The sequence below is a fragment of the Hemitrygon akajei genome, chromosome 16 (assembly GCF_048418815.1).
Source record: "Hemitrygon akajei chromosome 16, sHemAka1.3, whole genome shotgun sequence".
In the NCBI taxonomy this organism is placed as follows: Eukaryota; Metazoa; Chordata; class Chondrichthyes; order Myliobatiformes; family Dasyatidae; genus Hemitrygon; species Hemitrygon akajei.
Genome location: NC_133139.1, coordinates 68209616 through 68227415, shown reverse-complemented (window position 1 = coordinate 68227415; position 17800 = coordinate 68209616). Strand labels below are relative to the sequence as shown.

Here is a 17800-nt window from a genome sequence, read left to right as displayed (position 1 = left end):
CTTTCTGATAGAATGAAAACAGTTGCTATCCTGTGGTCATTTCAAAATGGAAACAAAGGCCATGTAGCATATTAAGAGTCGGGAACCAATGTTTTTATGCAGATGGAGGATAATGCAATTGCGAAGGGGACAAAATGTGGCTAATGCATCCCTTTCGAAGTTTACATATTATTAGAAGAATCAAGTCTCACCATTAATACCAAAGAGACTCAAATTATTAACTAATGTTTAATGATCTGAAGTTTTGTTCAGTAATTACAGATGTGCATATTACTGGCAACACTAAAAGGGTCTTTTAATTTGGGGCTAATTTTATATATTATCATTACCCTGTATTTTCTTTTTTTAAATAGTGAACTAGATTTGTCCACTTACAGCACCTGTACTCCAGCCACTGGTTCAACATTGAAGGCACATTCCAGATGCCAATTTCCTACAGTGCTGACAAAGATCACATCCTTCAGATGAACCCATAAATTATTAGGTGGTTAATACAGAAATATGAATCTGATCATTCTTGAATTGTAGTGTGGGGTGAAGGTCCTGGTCAATATTCTTTCCTTGAACATTACTTGCACAATCAGATGCCCTTCGCCTGTCTCTTGTTGAATCTGGTTGTTTCTGTAGCTTACACAGCATAGTTCACTTCGTAATGCCCTACCCTGCACTGTTCTTTCTAACATTGTATTCTGCTCTGTTATCGTTTTACCTTTGAACTACCCCCATGCACTGTTGTAATGAATTGATCTCTATGAATGATATGCAAGATATGTTTTTCCACTGTGCTTCAGTACATGTGACAATAATAAACCAATTTACCACTGAACTTTGATACTTTGTATGCTGTCTAGCGGGTTCTCAGAAACAACTGCAACCACAATTCCCTGAGCTCTCAGATACATCAGAAGACGTAGTTATGAACTACTAAGCAGGTTTTCAGGTGATATTCTTAGGAATATGCTGTAACTGAGCACTGCAGAACCTATTTAAAAAATATTAACAATTGGTTCCCGAGAATGCCTATATTGCCTCTTGGCTGAAATAGTCTGTAAAGTCATAAAAGTAATGATTTGCAAAAAAGAACTCAATGACACTATTCTCCTTATTTTTAACTACCAAATAAAAATTCCAAGGTTAATGGTATAATATTACATATGTGCGCACTTCAACTGTTTACATTTACACCAACAAGAATCGTAAATTGCTAAATGGACTTCTTGAGACGTCACATTTCAAACTCCTGAAACAGATTTTGGCAGAATTTTCACATTTACAAATCTGATTTCTCAGCTGCTGCAACCACTTTAGATTACATCAACCTTTAAAACACTTTCCCCAACAAAGCTGCAATTCAAAAAAACTTTTTTTTCATGCTTTTGTGTGTAGGATGTAATAACTGCTTGAAATCAACCTGGTGAATTTTTTCAATTTGCAGACTGGGGTATAGGTTTAGATCAGCAAAAAAAAAGACTAAGAACCTAAACAAAGGTTGGAAATAAGGAAAATAAAGGTCTTTCTGGATGATCTATGGTTGCGTTAACTAGTTTATGTCTTGCAATTTCTATTCTCAGTTAACGGGTTTGGATTACATCATCAGAGCTTTTGTATGAAATGGTATAGAAATAGAATATTCATAGAAAACTGATAAAGTTTATCAAACGGACTGAAAACTGGCTTCAATTTCTTTTCCTCTATGTATAGCCAACTTACCTGTCTAACTGGTCACCTAAACCATGAGGTGCATCAAATGACATGGAAATGTGTAAGAGATTTCTAATTCATGGGCCCAAATGGACGTGGACAGTCTACAACTCAACCCAGCAAGCAAACACATTCTTGTTTGTAAACTTGTTTTATTTGAGAAATGATGAAAATAGAAAACTATACAAAGTAAAAAAATACATATAATTTAACCCCAAATATAGGAAGTCAACATGCATTGGATACAACTTAAAACTAGAAAGAGTAAAAAAAGCACAAAAGCTGCATTTCTGGTAACAAATATCCAATTAATAGTCTGTTTTGACAGGGATACTCAAGTCCTCAACTAAGAATTTGAGAGTTTACTTAAGCACAATTTCTTCCACTATTCAAGCAACGATGTTCAACATTTCACGTAACTTTCTTGGATCTCCAAAAATCTAAGAATTAGTTCAGAAATGTTCATAAATACAGTCACTCAGTGCTTCACTATTCAAAAGTTACTATTGGCTTTATTAAACCAAGCAAAGTTTTTGTGATACCTCAGAACATTTAGTCAATTATTTACTTTTTGCGCTTCAAATCCAGTTGAAATGATGATTATGGCACAGCTGGGAAAATTACTTGATTATTTTAATTATCATTTGAAAACACCATGTAAAGGCATATCATTCTGCACCATATATTGATGGAATAACTTAAGTGGATTGAAACACATCCTTTCCAATCTCACAATAAATTGCTTGCAGATTTCTAAAACCAAACGTTACTATGTTTTCTGATGGTTTATCAACAGTCTGCAGCAAATAGAATGCAAGATTACTTCAAAGAAAGCATGAGAAAAAAATCCAGATCAACAATGGAATATTATACACTTGGGCCACAAGCAAAGGCTTGCATTTCAAATTTCCCAATAAAATGCATCAAAGTGCTGTGACCAAATTCTTCAATTTTAAAGGAATTGCAGAAAGGTGATTACTGAGAATACCTGGATAGTTAAGCTTATTACATGATGCCGGTTCACTGGTTGAGCATAAGGGAGGACAAAGAAAGAGCACTAGTGTAATTTCTGATGCTTACCAGTATCATAGACATTCCTGGGTAATGGTAATGCATAAACCTATACAGGAATATAGACACACCTACCTAACTCTAGCCTTAAGAATGCGTTTTTTGGTGCAATGATGCAGGTTTGTCCTCGTGTCCCTTTTATGTGCGAGCTGTGACAGTATTTTAGATTTGCTCTGCTCATGATATATTTGAAAACTTATAGATTTTTCTTAACACTTTTCCCTCTCAGCCAATCAAGTTAATGCTGGCCAAAACAATCCATTCCCCAACCAATTGCTCCTGTATCCCATTTCCCCCGAATTCCTATCAATGGTCCGACCCATTAAGCACAATTTACAATGGCCAATTAATGCACGTCTTTGGATCATGGGAAGAAACTGGATGTCAAGATTGAATCCGGATCAATGAAGTTGTGTGGCACCCATCATACTATCAGAGAAGCTGGCTCCACCAGTTTAACAGAAGACATTTAGCTTCAACATTTGTCCATGCATGTTGGCTCAAATTAAAAGACAGATACAGCAACTAAACAAACTTTCCAACATTTGAGGCTTAAAACTGCAGTGCATACATTCAAACTCTAAAGAACTGCACCGTTGTTCAGTGGTGACTAGATCAAAGGTTTGCCTCTCTGGGGTGAGAATGAAAGAACGAGTAATGCACAAAGTGCAAAACTTTTTCTTTTCCTTAATGTTGTACCCTTCCCTTCAGGCATCAGACCTCGGACGCCATCCCTACCTTCCTCATTGCCTTAGCAACAGACACTAATCAAGTTGTGGATGCAAAGAGACAGCAGCTGTGGAGGGTGGGGGGGGAAGTAAAGAGGAGAAATATATGTTGGGGAGGGGGTTAATGCATTATCTTGAATTTAGATAAAGCATCTGCACAGCAAGACCCTAAGGGTTTATTGTTACCAAATGTTAGAATATATTTGGGGTGATCAGATAATTGACAAAAAAGTAGAAAGAGGAATATTTTGATCATTCATAGTCAGATACAGAAGAGAGGTTTATAAGTGGATTTTTTTTTTAATTTGCAAGAGATCAGGTTGATTGTGTGGCTGTCAGCAATGGAGCTGGTATATTCAAGAATGGCTCAAGTAATAAGAAATTGAGTTACAGTGCCTATAAAAAATATTCACCCCCCCTCCCCTCAAGAAGTTTTCATGTTTTATTGCTTTACAACAATGAATCACAGTGGCTTTAATTTGGCTCTTTTGACACCAATCAACAGAAAAAGATTTTCGTGTCAAAGTGAAAACAGATCTCTACAAAGTGATCTAAATTAATTACAACTATAAAACACAAAGTAATTGATTACATAATTACTCACTACCTTCAAGTCAGTATTTAGTAGATGCACCTTTGGGAGCAATTGCAGCTAGTCTGTGTAGATAGGTCTCTATCAGCTTTGCACAACAGGACACAAATTTTTCCCCATTCTTCTCTACAAAACTGCTCAAACTCTAAGATTGCACTAGGATTGTGAGTGAACAGCCCTTTTAAAGTCTGGCTACAAATTCTTAATTGGAATGAGGTCTGGACTTTGGTATTTTTAAGCCATCCTCGTATAACTTTGGCTTTATGCTTGGGGTCATTGTCTTGCGAGAAAACAAATCTTCTCCCAAGTCTCAGTTCTTTTGCAGATTGAATCAGTTTTCCTCTAGGATATCCCGTATTTTGCTGCATTCATTTTACTCTCTACCTTCACAAGCCTTCTAGGACCTGCTGCAGTGAAGCATCCCAACAGCATGACGCAGCAAGCTTCATGATGGGGATGCTTATGCCAAACGTAGTGTTTAGTCTGATGGCCAGAAAGCTCAATTTTGGTTTCATCAGACCATTGAACCTTCTTCCAGGTGACTTCAGTCTCCCACAGGCCCTTTGGTAAACTCTAGCTCAGATTTCATTTGAGGTTTTTTTTAAACTGGCTTTTTCTTTGCCACTCCCCCATAACGCTGTGACGAGTGAAGCACCCTGGCAACAGTTGTTGTATGCGTAGTCTCTCCCATCTCAGCCACTGAAGCTTGCAACTCCCCAGAGTTGTCACAGATCTCCTGATGCAATCCCTCAGCTAGGCCCTTCTTGCACGGTCACTCAGTTTATGAGGACAGCCTGATCTAGACAGATTTACAGCTGTACCATATTCTTTCCATTTCTTGATGATTGACTTAACTGTACTCCAAGGGATATTCAGTGACTTGGAAATTTTCTTGTATCCACCGCCTGACTCGTGCTTTTCAATAGCCTTTTTGCAGAGATGCTTGGAGTGTTCTTACGTCTTCATGGTATAGTTTTTGCCAGGATACTTTCCAGATACAGGTGCATTTTTACTATTGAAACACCTTGATTGCACACAGTGATCTCCATGCAACTAATTATGTGACTTCTAAAACCAATAAGCTGCATCAGTGATGATTTGGTGTGTCATATTAAAGGGTGAATACTTATGCAATCAATTATTTTGTGCTTCATATTTGTAATTCATTTAGATCACTTTGTAGAAATCTATTTTCACTGACACAAAAGAGTCGTTTTTTGTTGATTAAAAAAAAACCAAATTAAACCCTCTGATTCAATGTTGTAAAACAATAAAACATGAAAACTTCTGGGGCGGGGGATGGGTGGTGAATACTTTTTATAGGCGCTGTATATGACTGACGGTGAGCCTAATAGTTATGAGAATATTCAATAACAATGAGAATATCAAAAGGAGCTAGTGAATTAGGAGTCATCGGCCACCAAACAAGTAATAGGCGAAAGGGACCTGCTGTAAATTAAAGGAAGCAAATTATTGGTTTACCCAGTTTATCGGAAGCCGAATAAGAAAGAGCAGCCAGAATTTCATGATTGTCCATCTTACCTCTGGAATTAATACGATGTGAAAGTCATCATGTAAGCCAAAGCAGGGGCAGATTCGGACATTACTGAAGTAGAAATAGCCATTCTTAAAGATAGCTGACTGAAAGCACAGATTGTAATGAGGACAGTACTGTGGACAACTTCTCTACCCACTGTACTCACAGATCAGTTACTTGTTTGATCCTGACCTCTGACACCGTTTGTGTGTGGAGTCCATATGTTCTTTGCAAATGTGGGTTTTCTCCAGCTGTTTTCAGTTTTATCCCCAAACCGAAAAAACATGATGGTTAATAGGCTACTAAGTGATTTTACTGTGGTTGAGTTCAATGACAACTAGGATCATGGGTTGTGAAGGGATAGGGTTGATAGGCAAGAAACAACATATTACTAGAAAATAAGATGACAGTGGGATTAATGAAATCATTTCGACACACAGGGAAAAGGCTTCTTGCGATGCCATTAGGGAGTATGAAATAGGGCCAGGGAGAGATGGTGGCCAGATAAAGAGGGGCTCAGGAATGTTACTGAAGATAAAAACCTGACCCTGCAGCTTTCAGTCATAAGGTTGGCCAAAGAGCCCATTTCTGCCCTGTATAATTCCATGTCATGTTTTCTTTTGCTTGCAAAGCTTTATGCCACTAAAATGTTATTGTGGTGCCTGTTAAAATTGTCTCAGACAACAATGTTATTAATCTGTGCCAAGTCATTGACAAATCAGTCAAGAGCTAACCCCATTGAACAGCTTTGACCAGTATCTACTTTATGCTATTTTGCAATTGGAGTGCACAACGTGAACATAATGTCAAATAATGCTACTTCCCATTTTAATGATATATCAGTTTAATTAACTCAACTGATAAGAATACATTGTGACCACTTTATTAAGCTACAGGTACGAATCTGTCTACAAACAAAACAACTCAAAGACTGAGACTTTGGTAACAGGCAAGGCAAGGTGTTCTAAGATCCAGTTGTTTAACAGCTGTTTTTTAATATCAGAAATACAGCTTTCAATCTCAATTTATTAATTGCCAATCGCTACGCAAGCTATTTTTCTCTTGCATGCAATGCATATAAAACAGCTATTCCAACCAATCAATCTCTGTGACCCCAAAGTCAAAAGTAAATACAAGTGTTTTAAAAGCAAAAAAAAGTCCACCATTACAAAACATGCAGATCAAAATAAATAAGATATACAATTGCATACAAAACAACAGTTTTGGAACAGTGAATTGTTTTATCACAATAAATTGGAATACATTGTCCAGTTTCTTTTTCTAAAAAAACACATCTGTTTTGGCTTACAAATTTTTTAAAAAAGTTAAAAAACGAAAGTAGCCAACGAGTGCTGAAGTTTTGACTGAGGGGCCAGCTATGCCAGTTCAAAAGTGAAGTAAAGGTTTCTGTCCTGTTAACTTGATTCAAAAGATATTTAACAAAATATCAATTTGATGCCATGTTTACAATTTACTTCTGGCTAAATGCAATGCATCATTCTGCAGTTCTCATAAGTCTAGATTTTAAAGAACTGATCCATTCTGAAACTTGCTCCAATTGCAAAGGATTGTAATCAGCCGCTCCCAACCTGTGACCGATCATGCTTGTAAGAGCGACAAGTGTGGCATCATTCATGACCCCAAATCAACTTAGATCTGAATTAATCTTTCAAAATCTATCAAATCTACACCAATCTGGTTCCTTGCACAGCACCAACCTCAGAACACATCAATATGGATTCTGAAAAGACTGCAGCACCAATTTCTATGCAAAAATTAGCATTCATTAATTTTCAAGTAGACAATTTCCATTAGTTACAAATTAAAGCAGCCATGTGATTAACTTTTCTCCAGAGTACCACCTCCCAACACAAATATTTAGCCCCACAGTCAAAAGCACCAAAGTTACAACAAAACTAACCTTAACACTGATTTTGCCCCAGCAGAAATTGACAAAGATTGAAAACCTGCAGATTGTATTTCTGATTCATACACTACTTTTTTAATAGTGAGTCTCTCATCAGAGCACCAGTGCTTAAATCATGCATGTCACACATGTACAAATTGAAATGCACTTTTAAAAAAAAACAAAGAGAAAAAAGTATAGGAATTTCCAAATGTTAAGTCTGAAATATTTTTGAGTTAAAACAATGGCTTCAAAGTTACCAACAAATTTGAATGGATCAAATAGCGCCTATCTTTAAAATATTTTATATCAGTGACAATATTACCACACTAAAATTCCTACAGTAACAAACAAGTGGATTGTAACTTCCAACGGTGAAAGTAATCACAGAAGATATTCAGGGAATTGGTTTCAATGCAAGTGCACTAGCCATTCCACCAGGAAACAACTTGAAATACTTCAAACAAGAATGCCAATAAATCAAAAAGATGCAAAGTAACATACAGTAATGCTGTAGATTAATCTACCCTCTCAAGAATTTCACTGTTATTGTTATATGTATAATAAGGTGAACCTATTTATCCTTTTATGTCAGTCACCAAGGATAGTGGTGGTTGGGACAATTTGACACAATACACGCAGTGCGTGACAAAGTCCCAAATTACTCAAGTATCAATAAAGTCATTTGTTGTTCCATCACTCTGCGACTTACGGCCTATTGTACATTCTTCCACTTTAGGAAGATCAAAAGCTGATGGAATCACTAATAACTGCTGGAGAAAGATGCACAAAGAAATAGTTACTGTGCAAAATTCATTCCCAGGTGGGGTTGTCACAATTTCCATAAGTGGGAACTGATCTGAAGAAAAAACAATGCTGGCACAACTTACACTTTCACGAACTTGTTGAAAATTCAAAAGTTCAATATATACTGTAATCACACTTGGAACTACTCTAACTGCATGAGTTGGTTTCAAGTTAAACTTCTACATTGTACTGCTATTCCAGCATTCTTTTCAGGAATCCAGATGAACAACTCAACACGGAGATATTTGTAACATCTGTGAGAGTTAAGACTGTGGCAAGTGTGGAATATTTCCCAGTTTGACTAACAAGGCAAAGCCTGCCATTAATTTTGCAGATCTGATCGCATTTTAATGTCATATTTATGTGCATGATGATGTGTACATGCATGACTGAAATCAGGCCCCAATGATCAGCAGCTGAAACCAACGTCTTGCCTGTATATAACGCCATTAATATTAAACTAGTCCTGGATCGAATATTAATCATTTGATCTCAACCAGACTAATGTCAGGCACGGCATCAGTAAATTCACTTTAAAAGAGCAAAACCCTGGAAGCATTTCTGCAACACCTTGCCGCAAATATGTGATCATCTGCATGGACTACAGGATGCAAACAGAACCAAGTGGAGCTGTGTTGCTCCTAGTGATCAAATTAGCTAACATCTGTGATGGATACTCAGGAGTGCACGTCCAATACACTCCTGACAACAAAGTACAAGCTTCAGTCACACGATCACTAGGGGAAAAAAAGAGCCTGTAGTTAACTAGAAACATCGTATCCATTGTTTTATAACTTGGAAATTTGAGTCACACCAAAAATCTACATTGGTTATATTCATCTGAGCTCAAGGCTTCACATGCATACTCCCAATGCTTGGAGATTATTCACAACACTTTGTACATCTTTGAAGAAACTTGCCCTTTCTTTGTTGTTCAAATGAAGATTGCAGTATCTCAAAAATTAGAATTCTACAACTGGGCCATGGGCCATCTAACAAAATATACTGTGCCATATTTACTGAACTATGTTGTGGTTTAAAAAGTTTCCTAGCACTTAGAAAAGCTATTTTATTAAGTGTATTTAGCGAAGTCAATGAGTTAATTCCAAACAACAGCTGTGGATTTCTCAACTCTGTAGAGTAAACTCAACATACAAACACATCTGTGACCCAGCCCCTGATACAAGATTGACACTTGTATTAGAAATCACAGGAGGAACCATGTAATATTCAGCCGGCTGACCTCTCAGTTGCAAACTCTGCACTCTGTGGCTATTACACAATTCAATCTTTAGAAAAGTACAGCTTATAACTAAAAAAAAATCACTCATCTCAAAGATAGCATTTGTGTAAGAAATCACAGCATCCAAAGACCATACATACCGTAACACGCAAGATAATGGAGTGCACATTACAAAAATAAAACTGTTGACAAATATCTTGGATATATTAAATACACAAAGCAAGAGCCCCTTAGAACAGTTGTGATCATATCTTGAATGACCAACTAATGTACATAATGAAATTTACCCACTGTAAACTGAAGGTGCACATGGTGTTAATCAGAAGCTTATTTTTTTATCAGCATAATGACACTTCAGTGGAACAAATACTTTGATTTCAGGACACTTGGATTTTGGAGTAGGAAAGGAGGGGTATGGTCATCTAAAGAACTAAGGCCTAAACTGAAAAAGTTGAAAATTTGAAATGATCGACAAGACTACAACGCAAGTATCTAGAAATCTTGATGGTAAATTTCAACATTTCGAAAAAATATAGGTTTCTAGTCCAGCATTTCGAACCATTTTGTGAGTGGAAGTAACAATATAGAATGCAGAACAGGGAAGAGGCTTGAGTGAAAGGTCTCAAACAATTTTCAGATCAGAGAATTCTTGAATGAATGAAAGCCTGTACAGTTAACATCAGTTTCTTTAATAGAGTATGCAAGACAACAACCAGATCACTGTGTTAAATAGAATTTTAGAATCAAATATTGAGCAATGACTTTGTTATGGGTATTGACAATAACAAAGGTCTGATATGGTCATATATGTAGGAATGATTTTTTTCTGAAATGGGGTAATTAGGTGGGAATACCTAGGTAGTGATTACAAGACCATTTATAAACTATGACTGATTCAAGAGAAAATACACAAGCAAAGTTTGAAACAGCTGGTTCCAAGATTAAAGGGACAGCCTTGCAACTAACTAACTGGGTATTTTCTACAATAGTCTTTTTTTAAAAAAGGGTACATAATTAAGTAGCTTACTTGCTTTTTATGTGAAATCTCACTGGGTCGACGGCCATGAAGGTGTAGTAGTAGAACGCAGGATGTAGATAATTTTGCCAACTGTGACAGTTGAAAGGATAATAATCTGTAGCCCACCAGGTTTGTTTCTCCTCCTTTTGCTGTCCTTTTATTGTTTATATAATCAAATTTAGAAAATGCACATATACCTTACTGCGCAAGAGTCCACAGTGCACATGGAGTTGGGGGAATATCTTGAAACCTGCCCCATTCACCACAGAACAGTGTTAGCACCAACCATCTGAAATGCTACACGAACTGCACACAGGTGAAAACCATGTTTTGTAAACAGCATTCCACATGCATGTCCTGACCAGAAATCCTTCATAATTTTTTTTAGACAGGTGAAGGAAATTTCATTTGCTGGTAGTCAAACGTTGATCTTTCAAAAGACGAGGTAGAAAAAAAACAATCCTGTTTTTCCAAGAGCAAAACAATTTTCTCTGTTGAAGCTGCTTTCTAATTTAAGTGCAACTCAAGCTCTTTTTATGGCTTTCAATGGTCACTGTCAGTACTATTGCACTTTGTCTATGCAGCTTAAACAGACTAGCGCTAGAATCTCTTCCAGACATGTTGTTCTTTTAAACACAAGGAACTACTGGCAAAAGGCTCCAACTCCATTAATCTGGCAAACTGTATGTATTGCAGTAATATTTAGAAGTCACTGGTTGTCGTTTGTGAAAACTACGATGGGTGGTAAACAGAGTACGTGGGGCAGGGGGAAACAGACTTTGCCAGCGCCAGGCTAGCAACAGGCTCAATTACTGAAAGAATTGACGCTAACCTGTTTCAGAGTCGTTGCTCTCAGAGGAGCTGGAGTCACTGCTACTGTCTGACTCAGAAGAACTGCTGCTGCTTCTCATCCTTGAGGGGCCTCCCACGTCCATGCTTACGTCATGCTTCTCAGCTGTACAAAGAGAATTATTGTGTAAGTAAAAAGACTGCACAATTGTCAATACTGAAACTAAATGGCTTCACTAAAGTTCTCAACTATAATGTCTGGGTTCTTGTTTGCTGTTAATCATGAATTAATCAAAGTTAATCATTTCTTAACATGCTTACTTCACATTGCATATAATATATTAGGCACTAGTCAAAATACTGTAAAATCTATAATTCTTAAGAACGTAAAAACAAGATCCATACTTCAGACTTTTCGTAAGTGAATTAATTTGAAGACACAACAAAATTAAAGCGAAACTGCTTAAGAATTAACTACAGTGTTGTCCAAAATTCTTAGGTATACACTGGCATGCAAACGTTTGGGCACTCCTGGTCAAAATTTCTGTTACTGTGAATAGTTAAGTGAGTAGAAGATGAACTGATCTCCAAAAGTCATAAACTCTGAAAATTAAAATAAATGATGCCCACAAAGCAGGAGAAGGTAATAAAAAGATAGCAAAGCATTTTCAGGTAGCCGTTTCCTCAGTTCGTAGTGTAATTAAGAAATGGCAGTTAACAGGAACAGTGGAGGTCAAGTTGAGGTCTGGAAGACCAAGAAAACTTTCCGAGAGAACTGCTCGTAGAATTGCTAGAAAGGCAAATCAAAACGCCCGTTTGACTGCAAAAGACCTTCAGGAAGATTTAGCAGACTCTGGAGTAGTGGTGCACTGTTCTACTGTGCAGCGACACCTGCACAAATATGACCTTTATGGAAGAGTCATCAGAAGAAAACCTTCCCTGTGTCTTCACCACAAAATTCATCATCAGAAGTTTGCAAAGGAACATCTAAACAAGCCTAATGCATTATGGAAATAAGTCCTGTGGACTGATGAAGTTAAAATAGAACTTTCTGGCCGCAATGAGCAAAGGTATGTTTGGAGAAGAAAGGGTGCAGAATTTCATGAAAAGAACACCTCTTCAACTGTTAAGCACAGGTGGATCGATCATGCTTTGGGCTTGTGTTATAGCCAGTGGCACCGGGAACGTTTCACTGGTAGAGGGAAGAATTAATTCAATTAAATACCATCTGTAAAAAAGCTGAAGATGAAAAGAGGATGGCTTCTACAACAGAATAATGATCCTAAACACACCTCAAAATCCACAATGGAATACCTCAAGAGGCGCAAGCTGAATGTTTTGCCATGGCCCTCACAGTCCCCTAACCTAAACATCGTTGAAAATCTGTGCATAGACCTCGAAAGAGCAGTGCATGCAAGACGGCCCAAGAATTTGGGCCCTATTCCTTTTTTATTTTGAAACCGTAAAAGATGGAAATAAAAAGTAATCTTGCTTAAAATATTAAAGAAATGTGTCATCTTGAATTTTATGCCTTTTGGAAATCAGGTCGTTTTTTACTCGCTTAGCTATTCGCAGTAAGAGAAATTATGACCAGGGATGCCCAAACTTTTGCATGCCACTGTATATAGTACCTAAGACTTTTGTGCAGTATTGTATATTGTCTTTCCAACACAATACTACTAACACAAAACTAAGTACTCTTACTTCTGTTGCCTAATTATCTTCCTATTTTAACTGATATACAGTACTGTGCAAAATTCTAAAGCACTCAAACTATATCTGCGCACAAGACTTTTGCACAGTACTGTATGTCAACCCAATTTACTATACATTTAATCTTAAGAGCACATTTGAGCGAATACACTCATTTTGGAACACTGCTTTTTGCTGCAGAGTATGAAACAAACCATTCTCCTTTCATGACACATATAAACTAAATATATTCTGGGTAAATGATGTAATTAAACTCTAGTGTGATGAACCTATAATGAGTCAATCCCATTTTTCACTAGTTTCAGGGGACAGAGAATAATGATAAAAATAACAGTTAAGTAATACAGCATCACTTGCACATCTAAATCACATGCAAAAACTACAAACACAGGAAACAGAATTGGGCTCAGCTATTTTTCTTGTAACTTCCCAGCCCTCTTTCAGGACAATTAAAAAAGAACAGCAGAACCATTCTCGTGCTATTCCAATTTGAGATGACTTTACATAGAATATTAGCATTAAAGTGATCAATTTAGGTAACAATTCAAATTCTCGGTGTAATGGTGTTCTAATATTCTTACTTGATTTTGAACTCTTCTTTGTGGATTGATAAATCTAAACACTGAAAATTTTAAATTGGGAACAGGCAGTGTTTTTTTAATCTTTTTTAATCCTTTGAACCAGCAAGATCTGGGGTCCAAGTAATATCCAATCAGCTTGACAAGCATTGTTTTTTTTTTCAGTTCCCAAGTCTAAGAGCTAGCTATGCTGAATCTACCGGAAGACCTTCATTCATATGGTAAAGCTTCTACTTCAATGTAGCTATATTGTTATGATTCTAAGCATTCAGTAGTTCAATTTATATGTATTATCTTCCCATTTTGCTTTTCATAGTTCTAACAATTAAAGTTCCTAAATTTACACTTGGTTCACAATAATTGATACTTATAGGTTTTGCTCCCGGTCCCTTTTAACGATTTCATACCATTGTCTCAAAGTTGCTATGTTACTGTTTTATTTACAGCAGTGCAAAAACCACATTACTGAAGTTAATTTGAAAGGTTTATTTCTGCAGTAAAATTACAGATCAAACCCAACATTTAACTAGACCATGGCAGCTAAACATCTACCTCACACACAACCTCCTTTCTTGACCCCATATATCCTTCAATTTCTTTAATATACAAGCCATCAAATATTTGAAAAGTTGAGAAAGTTAATTTTGACATATCAATCTAGAAACCTGTTGATGCAGAGCAACGAGAATGTGTTGCAAAATAAGATGGGAAGTAGCAGAATCTCAGATGACCACAAGTTTATTTCCAGTGAATAATGAAATTCCAGCCTGATGTCATAGAGAAGTCAGTCCAGAGGTAACAAAAACATGACCCAACAATTCACCTGAAAAAGTGTTGCTGTCAGAGGAATTAGGAAATGGAGCAGGTATGGTCAGGCTAAAGAATACTGAAATTGGGCTCAATAGGCAATTGACATATTAATGGCAGGGACAAAAGCTGAAGGATTCAGCCTTCAAAATATTTTGTTTCTGATCATTCATGTTTGCTCAACAATTGCCAGTCAAGTATTTCAACAAATGAGAGGTAGCAAAGGGGGTCCACAGTGATTACAGAACAGCGCCATGCGCCAGAAGTGGCACATTGGATGATTAGAAGTGGTGCACTGCACCCCAGTGATAATAATAAAGTAAGCCTACCTATGCAAAAATTATTAACCAAAAATCGATTTGTAGGAAAAAAAAATCTGTAACAGGAATTCAAATAGCTTAGAGCTAGAAATGGGTTTTATTGAGAATAAATCTAAAACTTAGCATTTATTTTTAGCAATTTTATTCTTCTTTCATATTAATCTGTTTTCAATTTTTTAAAAATGTTCAATGAGTCAAACTAGGAAAGAAGGACTTTTGTTCTGCAGTTGTTCCATAACTGTTCAATACATGTTTGATACTTGTTTGGATCCTGAGGAGCCAGGAGTCTGCACCAGCAGGTTTTTGCCCGTCAGTTTACAATTGACACTCGTACGCTACAGAGTTGTGCTTTGTTCGTCCTTTGTGAACATTTTTGTACTTTTGTACAGTTTTGTACTTTTTTGAAAATTAAGCATTGTTTTTACATTCAGTTGCCCATCACAGTGCAAAAAGAAAATGAGCAAAAGGAAAGCAGAAAGTGATAGTAAGCGTTAATTCAATGAATGAGTTCTTATTTATAGCGGGTCTATCAGGAAAACTGTTGTGCTTTGTTTGTGAAAATACTTTCTCACATAACAGAGGACATGATCTTAATAGACTATAAAACACAACATCAGACTGAGAAGGAAAACTGAAGCTAGTGCTCAGGTCTGAGTTACGGAAAGAGTATGTGATTAGGAAAAAGGAAGAATCAAAAGACAACAAAATATATTTGTTAGAAGTCTCATTAAGGTAAATAATGTTTATCTTGCTTTTATATTAAATATATCATGTAAAAATGCTAAATATTTTTACAAGAATTGAATGGGGGTACAAGAGTTGTATGGCGCATCTGAACTCGTGCTTGAAAAAATTGACGCATGGAATGTAAAAGGTCGGCCACCCTTGGCCTAGTGTTTCTAATTCATTTCAATGAGACAAAGATAAAAAAGCCTGCGTGAAAACTGAATAAAGAGCTCAAACAGCTGCACTAGGGAGCGTGCAGGTACCAAGTACATCTGACTAAAAAGAATATTCACCATTTTAAGTTGGCTTCATTATGATTTATCAGATTACGGTTTACTATAATTTGTGGTAGTTTTCTTAAATGACTTGTTAACCAGTAAAATAAATCACATTCTGTCAAGAAGCCAATTGTTTTTTAAGCATTTCCCTGAGTTACATGAATCACTAAACAATTTAAGAGTTTATTTTGTTATCTGGGACTGAAATCAACAATTAAAAATGGTAATTGGGAAGACTAGATTAACTGGTGGGCATCGTTAAAAAAACTTCACATTTCAAATCCAAAAGCTTTTCTCACAGTGATAAATTAACAAAACCAGACTTCAATACTTGATATTTCAGTATTCAGAATCCCAATCATGATACCACTGCATCTACTCCAGCTTAAGTAACCCAATAGTGGAACACAAAAAAACATTTTCTCCACTAATTGCATAATCAGGTTAAAAATTTTAGATGAAACTGGTTAGACATTGTTTTCAATCTACATTAACAGGGTACAAAAAGCATAAAGCACCATTAAAATGTAACAAATTCCAGGTTACAGACATAACAATGCTCATTAATAAAATAATCTGATGTAGTAGTGCAAGCAGCTCACGGGACTAACGGTTTTGCCCTTCACAGTTCTGGAAGTTCATTTCTCCTTTAAAGGGATGCAGAATTTCTACGTAAGGGAGTAAATGTTAATGACCATTTGCAGAACACTAGGTTGAATGCTTTCCTTTAGTATAATCCCAAACCATACAAATTAATTTGCATATCACAGTTATACACCCAAAGACTGCACCAAGGATGTGGAAACCTCCTACATTTCAGGTTTCACTGCTTTTTTGACGGTGGAAGGAACTATACCTGTACTCTGCCCAAAGGGACAAATATTCCAGGACGCTCAAAGTTAACTCCCTAAAAGATCCAAGATGGTGCTGGCGAGACACAGCAACATTCTGCTGAGGGCTAATAAAACTATTAACAATTCCAATAAATATACTTTTTCTGAACCATGATCATTGCAATCCACAACTTATAATTTTCCTTTGGGAGTTGTGCTTTTGAATCACCTGTAAGACCTGGCATTTTTGCAGCATACTGAAGGATTTGACCAACTGGACTCTCAAGAATGCAGATTTGGCCAGGTCAGCCACTGCTGGAGCAGACTTGGGGTTGGACTGAAGCAGTGCCTGGGCCCAAAAGTAAAAAGCAAATTGGGGTTTAGCTGATTTAAGTGTCGAGCCAGATTAAAAAGATAAAGGCATGAAAGCAGAAGGCAAAGGACGAACCAGTGTTCAGCTCAGTACTTCATGAGGCTTTACCAACCTAGGTAGTAGTAATCTGACTCTGCAGCCATTAGCTTCCAACACCAGTTGCAGCACTAAACTGGCTCCACGGCTGTGGACCAACTTTTGGGGCTTTGCGGTTCATGTTCTGTTTTTTTTATTGTTTGCACTATTTTTGCACATTGGATGTTTGACTGTCTTTGCTGGTGTGTTTTATTTTTGTGGATTCTATTGTATTTCTTTGCTTTGTGGATGCCTGCAAGATGAATCTCGTGGTTGCATATGGTATACATTCTTTGATAATTAATGTTCTTTGAAGAGATCTCAAAGTAACATAAATGAGCAAACTTTTGCCCATTTTAAGTAACACATTCAAATGACTAAGTACTCATGGTAAAACTCAAGGCGAGCTGCTGTCAAAAACTGAGTTTCTTTTTACAACTCTACAATTACCTTCCTGCTCTTTATCTGTTTACCTTATCAGACACCATATGCCTCTCAGTTACTGATGCATATCGATCTTAAAACAATGAAAGTCAATAGCATGAAATCTGTAATTAATTGTCTCCTGCTGTTTTTAAAGTGGATTTGCAGTAGTGGCTTAAAGGAGACAGTCAGGTTAATGGTTAAATACAGTTACAGTCCTGTCTTAAAATGCATGGTGTGCTAGCTACACCATGAGAGACATTTAACATTGAGAGGTGAAAG

The 17800-nt window shown here is 36.7% G+C and overlaps 1 protein-coding gene across 7 annotated transcripts in view; it reads right to left on the bottom strand.

The window, feature by feature from the left end:
• brd4 (bromodomain containing 4) overlaps window positions 1–17800 on the bottom strand; it is a 182513-nt gene that overhangs the window by 32345 nt on the left and 132368 nt on the right. For all 7 annotated transcript variants that reach the window (XM_073069094.1, XM_073069093.1, XM_073069090.1 and 4 more), the window contains one exon: window positions 11436–11558. In XM_073069094.1, the coding sequence (XP_072925195.1) occupies window positions 11436–11558 (123 nt within the window). The remainder of the gene's footprint in view (window positions 1–11435; window positions 11559–17800) is intronic.